This window comes from Tachysurus vachellii, chromosome 22 (assembly GCF_030014155.1).
Source record: "Tachysurus vachellii isolate PV-2020 chromosome 22, HZAU_Pvac_v1, whole genome shotgun sequence".
In the NCBI taxonomy this organism is placed as follows: domain Eukaryota; kingdom Metazoa; phylum Chordata; class Actinopteri; order Siluriformes; family Bagridae; genus Tachysurus; species Tachysurus vachellii.
The window spans coordinates 5,607-17,500 of record NC_083481.1 but is presented as its reverse complement, the minus strand read 5'-3'; the positions used below and the strand labels follow the sequence as shown (position 1 = coordinate 17,500).

Below are 11,894 nucleotides of genomic sequence, written 5' to 3'. Positions count from 1 at the left end.
TCAATAACCTGACTTTTAATTAGATGTAAACTCTGTACATTCTCACTTCCTATCTGCTGAGGGGTATGTGGGCGTGTCAGACCGCATGATTGACAGGGATGTGTCTGTGATGCAGGTGGAAAAGGGTAGAAATTAGATGCCTTTTTTTGTAAGGCAGTGAATTTGGTGTTTTGTACACACACACCGTCATAAATGCTGCAGTTCATTACTGTAACACTTCTTTAAATATGTGTTGTTTTTTTAAAGCTGCACTGATTAGCATTAGCATCATATCACAGAGTTCTGTGGGCTAAATATAATCTGTACTGTAAAGTGTCCATTTTCTCTCTGACTGCCTCATTATTACTCACTGACCCGTCTGTAGACAAGGATGGAGATGATAAAGCACTTTTGTAAGTCTCTCTGTATAAGAGTCTATAAATGTAAACAACCCACAAACCTTTTACACCACTGAGACCAAGTCTATCATTAGTTACTACAATGTGACTTTGCCTACATCAATAACAATTATAGGAATCTATAAAATGAAAGTTCGTTTTCCTCCAACAGACGCTCCATCAGGACAAATCTGTCGTTGTGTCTTTCACCTCAAGTCATGGAGTTTTTATTGTCATTTATATTGTCCCTAACCCTAACTATATGTAGCTGACGCAGTCAATGAAACATTTCTCCAGGTTAATGGTGCTATATAAAACAACACAGTGTCCTAGCCATAAAGTACAACATGTATGTGACAACCTGCTGTACTTCACCTGTTTCCATTAAACACCTTTAGTACCCATCACTTGTCATCTATCAGGAAATGCTTTTACAAAGTGTGTGTTTGTTAGGTGTTTTTCAGGTACTATCACACTCACACTATTTATTTACCTAGAACATTCTTCCCTTTTTTTTCTCTACAGGAAACCCAGCAGCCATCTCCTTTAGCCCTATTGGCTGCCACTTGCAGTCGAATAGATGAAAATGACGCACAGGAAGCAGCTCAGATTGTAAACTCTGCTCAGATGTCTCAGAATGCTAATGGTTGGCAGATTATCCCTCAGATCATTCCTCAGGTTAACACTGGCTGTGATAAAGCCTTGTCTCAGAAGCTGGGCGGCAGCGAGATGGAGCAGCAGCAGTTTGTTTTGTCTCCTACAGCGTTACAGGGTCAGCAGGTCCTTACAGCACTGTCTGGGGTCTTACCCAATATTCAGTACCAGGTTATTCCTCAGTTTCACACTGTGGACGGACAGCAGCTCCAGTTCACTCAGACCTCCCATGATGCTTCTGGAACAGGACAGATACAGCTTGTTTCATCAGCCAATGGGAGCCAACCTCTCATTACCACAGTAACCAATCAGACTGCAGGAAGTGGAAACATCCTCACCGTTCCTGGAGTGATTCCTTTCCATAACCTCACATTGGGAAACTCAGTTCTGACCAATCAGACGCCATTTATTAATATGCCTTTAGCGCTCAATAACATCACTCTACTTCCTGTTAGCACAGGAGCCAGTACAGTGAAAAGTGATGACGTGTCTAATGGAATAAATCAGCAGCTTGTCCAAAGCCAACAGACAGCAATAACAGCAGTGTCCAGCTCAGATGTTAGCAGTACACATACTCCCAGTTTGTACACAGAAGGTGTTTCAGCTACAAACAGTGTTGTGACTGCCAGCACAGTCCAGAACGTTACAGCAGGACTCTCCGTCCAGTCTGACTGCAGAGAGACACAGCAGATCCTCATCCAACCTCAGCAGCTATTTCAGGGAACGTCCACTTTACCTACTGTCCAATCAGGAGCCATTCCTGCAGGTCATGTGTTCACTGCACACACACTTCCACAAGATGGCCTGCAGAACCTGCAGATCCAGTCGATCAATAACGGGCCAATCCTGCTGAGGACGGTGGGGCCAAACGGACAAGTCAGCTGGCAGACCCTTCAGCTGCAGAGTCCTGCTGGAGCTCAGATTACTGTGGCATCACTTCCTTCTATGACATCAATTCCTGCACTCACACAGTCTGGCACCATTAACCTGAACAATGCCGGAGTGCAGATGCATCAACTACAGGAAGTTCCGATCACCATCAACACATCAGGTCAGCAGCATCATTATCATCATCATCATGTCTAACTGAAACGTGTACGTGATCCTGACATACCAGTGAAACCTTAGAAAATGTCAAGGATTGGGTTAGATTTAATTCATGCTCTTATTGCTAAATGTAATTGAGAATCTGTCAGAGTGTATCATCATGTTTATTACCACTATTTGTTTTAGTAATATTGTGTGTGTGTGTGTGTGTAGGTGATCAGGGAGCTGGAGGAGATGTCATGGACGACACCGTGTTGGATCAAAGTTTAGACATGGCTCCGTCGAGTCGCCGCTCCCGCAGAGAAGCATGCACGTGTCCATACTGCAAAGATGGAGACGGGCGGTAACCACACACACATTCTCTCTCTCATTAAATACACCCCATCCATGTTCTGTTCATCTGGTGGCTGTGTACCTAGTGACCTTGTTTTAAGTCCTCATATTGATATTGTCTGTATGGAATATTGAGATGTTGTCTTTCGTGCGCATGCAGCACTGACCCCAGTAAGAAGAAACAGCACATCTGCCACATCACAGGCTGTGGGAAGGTTTATGGGAAGACGTCTCACTTGCGGGCACACCTGCGCTGGCACTCGGGCGAGCGGCCGTTTGTGTGCACATGGGCTCACTGTGGAAAACGCTTCACCCGCTCCGATGAGCTGCAGAGACACAGACGCACACACACTGGTACGTACATGCCCACATGTGCAGGACCTGATTCAAAGTCAGAGTCACAGTGAGAGTGTGAATTAAGCTAAAATTCCAATGTGGGCGGTGTAGCACGTAGTGGGTAGCTGATGATGCTCCCCAGCTTGATGTTAGGTCACACACACACACACACACACACACACATTTAAATGAATTTCTTTCTGTGTAGGGGAAAAGAAGTTTTCATGTCCAGAGTGCCCGAAGCGTTTTATGCGAAGTGATCATCTGTCCAAACACATCCGTACTCACACGAAGAAGAAGCCAATGGGAACCTCTGACAGTGGCCCGGACCAGACGCTCATTACCATGGAGACGCTGTCACCTGATGGCATGGCCCAGTTAGCGAGCAGTGGCATCAATGTGGTGCAAGTGGGAGACATTCATCCCAATAACCTCAACACTAATGGCTTCTAACTGCCACTAACCAGGTGAGACGTCACTGTTATTATTGTAATTTAACATTATTTTCTTATAATTCTTTTGCCCTGTTATTTACCCTTAACCCTGTTTGTCTCTCGTAGGTGCTGATGGCTGAGATATACAACTGTATGTTTTTCTTTTTTAAATACAACCCCAAGCCATTAAGTAGACATTTAGCCATCATTTAGTCCTCATTAAGCCATTATGATGTCACAACATTGTCAGAGTGAATAATTTAAACACTTTATTGCTTTTTTTTTTGTATATAAATTATATTTTTCTAAACTCTGTGCCATTGTGTTGTGTATGATTCATACACATCTCATAATGTTTTATATCAAATTGATTAACTAGCATGAGGTGTGTGTGTGAGTGTGAGTGTGTGTGTGTGGGGGGGGGACATGAACTGAACACACACTGATACACACTCTATCGTGTATTCTCAATAAATCATCTTTCTGTAATTAAAGGTTGGTGAATCAATTACTGCACTTCTTGTGTATGTTTACACACTTGTTTTAACACAATTTTACATGAGTTCCAATTTTTGTTTATTAACCACTTCAGAATTTATAACAGCACTGATTTTATGTTACATGCAACACTGGAGTTTTTTTCTTCTTCAATTTAACGTAACATTAGAGAGAAACAATGATCCTTCTGAAGGTCCAGTACTGAACCACCTGTAGTCATATATTCTTTATAGTGAACTGACATTTTACACAATTAAGGTGGGTTTTTTCCCCCAAATGGGGGACCTTTGATACACTAATGGACCTCTTATTTAGGACCAAAGAGCACCATACAGTAATTATTTGTGGTACGGATCACAAGATGTTGAAGATATTGAACGTGTACAGGTCCATGTACAGATGATCACATCACACACACTGCTGCAAATCTCCCATCCTACTACAACCTCAAGATATTCTATTAAACTCAGATCTTGTGACCGATCTGATGTTCATGAGACTAGTGAGAAATAACTTATGCATGCCATGATGCATTATCATTCAGGAAGTAGCTGTTAGAAAATGGTCATTTATGACATTAAAGGAGACAATATTTAAATTGAGTCTTGTGTTTAAGGGGTTGTTGATTAGTTGATGTTACCTGGCCACAGTGTGCTGAGAGAAGATTCTCCACAACAGATCCGTGCTGTTGGTTCTAAACTGTGACCCATCATCTGTTCAGCAGAAATTCAAGATAATAAAAGTCGTTTCCGGTCACATGGTGGCGCCAGTCTTTTATCTTTTACTCCGGAAGTAAACAAGCCACCCATTTAGGACGGGTTTGTTGTTGTTTGTGGAGTTTCTTCATTTCTTTTCTTAAAATCATTTTATAAAAGTCATTTTTAATGATCGCTTGTGTTGGATGACTTCTGTGGGAAATTCGATTTGCAGCAGGGACTTCATTCGTGTTTGTGTTCGTTAGCCAGTTAGCTTAGCTTTACCCCGGAGGCTTCTTGTTAATACACCATAATATTGGTTATTATTATATATTTATATATTAGCGGAGATTAAACTCGGGTGTAAAGATGAGTTTAGCGCACAGCAGGGAGCAGAGGAGCACCGCCGGGAACCGAATGGCCAAAATCCTGGAAGCGGAGGAAGAAGACGAGTTCTATAAAACCACCTATGGAGGATTTAATGATGTGAGTTTCATTCATTCTCTCTCGTCTTTCATCGTTTACCGTAATGATTTACTACTAATATCCCTGGTGATCTGTGCGTGTGCGCACACAGGAGTCTGGTGATGATGAATACCATGGTGACCATTCAGACACTGAGGATGAAGTGGACAGTGACTTTGATCTGGATGAAGGAGACGAACCAGATAGTGAACAAGAAGAGGAGACACCACGCAGACGAAGCCGCATCCTCACTAAAGCCTACAGAGTGAGACACACCACATATTCACTAAACCCTACAGAGAGACACACACACCACGTATTCACTAAACCCTACAGAGAGACACACACACCACGTATTCACTAAAGCCTACAGAGTGAGACACACCACATATTCACTAAAGCCTACAGAGTGAGACGCACACCACGTATTCACTAAACCCTACAGTGAGACACACACCACGTATTCACTAAACCCTACAGTGAGACACACACCACATATTCACTAAACCCTACAGAGTGAGACACACACCACATATTCACTAAACCCTACAGAGAGACACACACACCACGTATTCACTAAACCCTACAGTGAGACACACACCACGTATTCACTAAAGCCTACAGAGTGAGACACACCACATATTCACTAAAGCCTACAGAGTGAGACGCACACCACGTATTCACTAAACCCTACAGTGAGACACACACCACGTATTCACTAAACCCTACAGTGAGACACACACCACATATTCACTAAACCCTACAGAGTGAGACACACACCACATATTCACTAAACCCTACAGAGAGACACACACACCACGTATTCACTAAACCCTACAGTGAGACACACACCACGTATTCACTAAAGCCTACAGAGTGAGACACACCACATATTCACTAAACCCTACAGAGTGAGACACACACCACGTATTCACTAAAGCCTACAGAGTGAGACACACACCACGTATTCACTAAACCCTACAGAGTGAGACACACACCGCGTATTCACTAAACCCTACAGAGTGAGACACACCACATATTCACTAAAGCCTACAGTGAGACGCACACCACGTATTCACTAAACCCTACAGAGTGAGACACACACCATGTATTCACTAAACCCTACAGAGTGAGACACACACCACGTATTCACTAAAGCCTACAGAGTGAGACACACACCACGTATTCACTAAACCCTACAGAGTGAGACACACACCACGTATTCACTAAACCCTACAGAGTGAGACACACCACATATTCACTAAAGCCTACAGTGAGACGCACACCACGTATTCACTAAACCCTACAGAGTGAGACACACATCATGTATTCACTAAAGCCTACAGAGTGAGACACACACCACATACTCACTAAACCCTACAGAGTGAGACACACCACATATTCACTAAAGCCCACAGAGTGAGACACACACCACATATTCACTAAAGCCTACAGAGTGAGACACACCACGTATTCACTAAACCCTACAGTGAGACACACACCACGTATTCACTAAACCCTACAGAGTGAGACACACACCACATATTCACTAAACCCTACAGTGAGACACACACCACGTATTCACTAAACCCTACAGAGTGAGACACACACCACATATTCACTAAACCCTACAGAGTGAGACACACCACGTATTCACTAAACCCTACAGAGTGAGACACACATCATGTATTCACTAAAGCCTACAGAGTGAGACACACCACATATTCACTAAAGCCTACAGAGTGAGACGCACACCACGTATTCACTAAACCCTACAGAGTGAGACACACACCACGTATTCACTAAACCCTACAGAGTGAGACACACACCACGTATACACTAAACCCTACAGAGTGAGACACACCACATATTCACTAAAGCCCACAGAGTGAGACACACACCACATATTCACTAAACCCTACAGAGTGAGACACACACCACATATTCACTAAACCCTACAGAGTGAGACACACACCACGTATTCACTAAAGCCTACAGAGTGAGACACACACCACGTATTCACTAAACCCTACAGAGTGAGACACACACCACGTATTCACTAAACCCTACAGAGTGAGACACACCACATATTCACTAAAGCCTACAGTGAGACGCACACCACGTATTCACTAAACCCTACAGAGTGAGACACACACCACGTATTCACTAAACCCTACAGAGTGAGACACACACCACATACTCACTAAACCCTACAGAGTGAGACACACCACATATTCACTAAAGCCCACAGAGTGAGACACACACCACATATTCACTAAACCCTACAGAGTGAGACACACACCACATATTCACTAAACCCTACAGTGAGACACACACCACATATTCACTAAACCCTACAGAGTGTTACACTTGTTAGGTATTGAGAATGTGATGTGTTCTGCAGTGACAGCTTGATACAGATATAAGTGTTATGGGTGAAACTGTAGTTATTCAATGATCTTTTATATATTAAGCACATTTTTTTATTAATTTAAGAAATTATAACGTCAGTTAGAAGTCAGCTTCACAGATTGCATAGAGTTGGTTGATGTTTGTAGACTAATAAAAGGTGGCAAGTAAAAAGTGTGTGTGTGTGTCTCTCTCTGTCTGTTAGGAGCCGATAAAAGTAATGAAGCCCAGGGTTAAACATCCATCTGAGGAACCAAAGGCAGAGAAACCAAAAGCAGAAAAACGTTCAGCCCATGAGCTGCAGGAGACTGGAGAAAGTGTGTACTGAGTGTGCGCACACACACACACACAGTTGTCTTTATTTATTAATGTTTTTAGTAACGTTGTGGGTAAATGTTATTTTAATTCCCATGTTTGTAAATGAAAAAAGATCACAGTTATGGAGAACACTGAAAAGACTGAAAATCTCTCTTCTACACTGATGATTGATGAAACCAAGAGGATCACAAAGGAACATTAACACACTGCAGCTTAAATAATAACTTATAAGTCACTTAGTCCTGCTGCTAAACTAAACTGACTTACAACAGACATTTTTATTTGCAGGACTTAATCAGTTTGTCTTTGGTGTTTATTTAAATTTTTATATTTATTTTGTTTTTCTTTCTTATTTTTTCATGTATAAAATTTATTTTGTTAATGTTATTAATATGAAGTTATTAAAACTTAAAAGCTTTGTGTAACTAAAGTCACAAGCTGTTCAGTAGTCTTATCCTCAAATTTTCCTGAAATTGATTTTTTATTTGTGAATTTTAAATTGTTATTGTTTAAATGCTCCAATTAACAAATTATGAACAAATCTGTGTGTATGGGACTTGATGAATGTGGCACATGGTGTTAATGTGATGAATTTGTCCCTCTCTATAGTGCGCAAGTCAGTGAGGAAGTCTACTAGTGAGCACACTCGGAAGACCTTTGAGCGTCTGCAAGAGCGCCAACAAGAAGCACCGAGACGCCGCAGAGTCCATAGAGACAAACCACTGAGTCAGGATGAGTTATTGAGAGAAGCTCAACAAACTGCACAGAGCAACCTGGAGTCACTGGGTACACACTCCAAATTATACACACTCACGATGGACATAGTGAAAGGTTTATATTTATATAAGTTGGGAAGTGAAGATCATTTGGGGGTGGGGGGTGGGGCTTGTGTAGGAGACACTACATGTGGACAGATTTAACAAAATGTTAATTTTAGTTTACGAGGAGAATATTTATTAAACATTAATGTAAGGAATCTCTAGTGTCAGTGCTTTGTGGCTTCTCTGCATCATGACAAGCTTCCTTGTTTTTGTGTGTGTTAGAGAATTATGAGCGTCTGGAGGCTGATAAGAAAAAGCAGGTGCAAAAGAAGAGGAGGTTTGAGGGACCGACAATCCGTTATCACTCTGTTCTGATGATGTCTGAACTACCACTCAAAGACGAGAACGTGGATGTTGAGGGGTACGCTCATGCACACACACACACACACACAGAGACACTTTTCATTGCAAACTGTAGAAAGTGTAGTGATCGTAAATAAAGAGTTTCATACTAATGTGTAATAATAATATTACAATTAAACAAAGTGGTCAATGTTGTCTTCTGCTTAATGAGGACATTTTACATGTGAAACTTGAGGTGCACACTTAGACTAACACTGCAGACATATTAGCTTAGCATGTTAATTAAGTGTGTACCTCCATGTCTCATTTAAAATGCAAATAGTTGTGTAAGATTCTTCAGATAAAACTTGACAGATTAACATTGCAGACATATTAGCTTAGCATGTTAATTAAGTTTTATCTGTAGTATCTTTCAACAACTACTTGTTTTGTCATAAGGTTTTCTGCATCAAGCAACTGCTTTTGTTTCAGTCTCCAAACTAATAACTCTTTATGAGCTAAACATTAAAATGAAAATCATGTAGCCTGTTGTGCGTATTTACATAACACACAATATAGTCATGTTTTCTTACAAACCTCAAAATCACAAACTGTTTTTAACTCCTTTCAGTTCATCCTTTATCACTACATAGACAAAACCTTGTGAGATTTCAGATGTGAAGTGAGTGTAGTGAGTTTACAGTGTGGGTAAATTAGTATTTAACGTTAATGTGTTTATTTATTTAAAACTGTTCCAATGTCGTAATTCACAGGAAACTTTGCCCAGAAATAGATATTGGTATTAATTACCTGTTACTGACAGGTTTCAAAGCTCCTACATGTTCCTGTTAGCACATTGTACATTTTTCATTAAATGATGTTAGAGGTGTTAACATTATTTTATCATGAACTTCAGAAATGAACTTTAATGAAATGACTGATAGGTATATAGTGATGTGATTTTGCATCTGCATGAACACACACATACACTTGTGTTATTTTGTTATTTGTGATGTAATTACTCACTCTGTTCCTATAGGCTGGATCAGGACATGCCACTATCAGCTTCCTCTTCTTGTACCGCAGCATCAGGGGCTGGGGCACTTTGCTCGCGTACTTTCATCACCTTCAGTGATGATGATTCCTTTGAGTCTGCTTTCCCTCCATTGGCCCGTGTCAGCCATGACCTTCCCATTCAAGAAGTATGTCCTGTTACCCATAATCCTGCGCTGTATCGTGACCCGGTTACCGACATCCCATATGCTGATGCACGCGCCTTCCGGATAATTCGTGAAGCGTATCGTAAATATGTCGCTGCACACGGCTTCCCTCATGACACAACACACACACCTTCACACACACATGCTGAGCCATCGGGGGGCACCAAAAGCCTGCGACTAAAGTGACTGACTGTCTAAACACACATGCACACACAGGGAGCTACAAAAGACACACACATTGTACTGTTATTGGTATTCACAAAGATTAAAAATGATTATGCACTCAAGTTTCATTATTGTCTGTATTTGTTTGTATCTCAGCAGCTATATTCTCTTTTCCTTACCTGGCATTTTCATTATATATGGTGTACAAATTGTTTTATTTAGTATATTAACACGGGGGTCACGGTGGCTTAGTGGTTAACATGTTCACTTCACACCTCCAGGGTTGGGGGTTCGATTCCCGCCTCCGCCTTGTGTGTGTGGAGTTTGCATGTTCTCCCCGTGCCTCGGGGGTTCCCTCCGGGTACTCCGGTTTCCTCCCCCGGTCCAAAGACATGCATGGTAGGTTGATTGGCATCTCTGGAAAATTGTCCGTAGCGTGTGATTGCGTGAGTGAACGAGAGTGTGTGTGCCCTGTGATGGGTTGGCACTCCGTCCAGGGTGTATCCTGCCTTGATGCCCAATGACGCCTGAGATGGGCACAGGCTCCCCGTGACCCGAGGTAGTTCGGATAAGCGGTAGAAAATGAATGAATGAAAAGTATATTAACACCTTAGCTCGGTTGAATTCTTTAATCAGAAGCTGTGGGTTAATTTTTTACAACACCAGATCTGACAGTGAAATAAATAATATTAATATATTAATGCACATAATAAATTGGCAGTATATTAAAGCAACAGCTCATTCAAAAGGGATGTGTATTTGGAACACTACATGTATACATATTTTTAAAAAAAAGTGAGCATTTGATTTTAGAATTTAACATTTATTGAAGGAGTCTCTTGTTTCAGTGCTTTGTGGTTTCTCTGCAACATGACGACTTTTTCTGAACAAATTTAAGAAAGAAAAAGAAACTTTTAATCTTTATGAAGCTATCTATGCTAATTTCTAATTAGTAGTTTCTCTCCTTCATTTTGCTGAAGTCCACTGTCAACTCCTGTCTTGCTGAAGATGTAGAAGCATTTATTAATCGGGATATGAAAAATCCATATCAAGCATGGATGTATCAATGTATTAGCTAGTGTGTCTAAGGCGGTTATCCCATGGACCTCCATGTTAAAGTATAGGCAATTATGCCATGTGGTGTACTTTGAAAAATAAGAGTACAATAAAAAGAATAAATAGGTAGATAAATACATGAAAAAAAAAATGAATGAAAGGTAAATGACCTGATTCTTAGTCGGGGTGTCGTGAGTGGCAGAGCAGCTCCATCGCTGTGATTCATTGAAAGTCTAACCTGGCGTTAGAGAGCTCCCCCCTCCCTTTTCTAGACCGTGATGTCCCGTTAGGGCCCCGTAGTCCCCTCCCCAGGTTGATGTTGAATTGATATTAACTGAGTTCAGGGGCAGAATGGAAGAAGGTGAGGGCTGGGGTTGGGATGGAATCAAGGGTTAGGTTTAGGAATAGGGTTGGGATTCTGATTATAGTTGGGATAGGGTTAGGATTCCAGTTGTGGTTATGATTAGGATTGGGGATAGAGTTAGGTTAAGGTTAGGGCTGGGGTTGGGATTCCGGTTAGGATTAGGATTGGTAGTGGGGTTAGGTTAAGGTTAGGGTTCTGGTTAGGATTGGCGATGGGGTTAGGTTAGGGATGGGGTTGGGATTCCGGTTAAGGTTAGGAGTGGGATTGGGGATGGGGTTAGGTTAAGGTTGAGGATAGGGTTGGATTCAGGTTATGTTGGGGATTGGGGCCAGGGATGGGGTTAGGATTAGGAAGCTATATGGGTGTACAATGGTTGTGATGTAAGTGCTTGTGGGAAGGGGCGCTCTTCACAAGGAAGTC

At 41.7% G+C, this 11,894-nt stretch overlaps 2 protein-coding genes across 2 annotated transcripts in view; both read left to right on the top strand.

Annotated features, from left to right (window-relative positions):
• The window catches only part of sp1 (sp1 transcription factor), a 4,710-nt gene extending 1,021 nt beyond the window's left edge, over window positions 1-3,689 (top strand). The window contains exons 3-7 of the mRNA XM_060858269.1: window positions 903-2,082; window positions 2,292-2,421; window positions 2,572-2,765; window positions 2,956-3,214; window positions 3,308-3,689. Of these exons, the coding sequence (XP_060714252.1) occupies window positions 903-2,082; window positions 2,292-2,421; window positions 2,572-2,765; window positions 2,956-3,200 (1,749 nt within the window). The 3' untranslated portion in view covers window positions 3,201-3,214; window positions 3,308-3,689. The remainder of the gene's footprint in view (window positions 1-902; window positions 2,083-2,291; window positions 2,422-2,571; window positions 2,766-2,955; window positions 3,215-3,307) is intronic.
• Window positions 3,690-4,460: 771 nt separating this feature from the next.
• Window positions 4,461-10,176, top strand: vps72a (vacuolar protein sorting 72 homolog a). Its single transcript, XM_060857975.1, has 6 exons — window positions 4,461-4,860; window positions 4,952-5,104; window positions 7,454-7,565; window positions 8,176-8,352; window positions 8,610-8,748; window positions 9,709-10,176. Exons 1-6 carry the CDS (start codon window positions 4,744-4,746, stop codon window positions 10,073-10,075), a joined length of 1,065 nt encoding a protein of 354 aa, XP_060713958.1. The 5' UTR covers window positions 4,461-4,743; the 3' UTR covers window positions 10,076-10,176.
• Window positions 10,177-11,894: the final 1,718 nt, after the last annotated feature.

Excerpts from the sequence above, each read along its gene's own strand:
- vps72a (XM_060857975.1), top strand. The coding sequence starts at position 4,744 with ATGAGTTTAGCGCACAGCAGGGAGCAGAGGAGCACCGCCGGGAACCGA. Across the intron at positions 7,566-8,175 it reads GCTGCAGGAGACTGGAGAAA|TGCGCAAGTCAGTGAGGAAG; the intron begins GTGTGTACTGAG and ends CCCTCTCTATAG. Across the intron at positions 8,353-8,609 it reads GAGCAACCTGGAGTCACTGG|AGAATTATGAGCGTCTGGAG; the intron begins GTACACACTCCA and ends TGTGTGTGTTAG.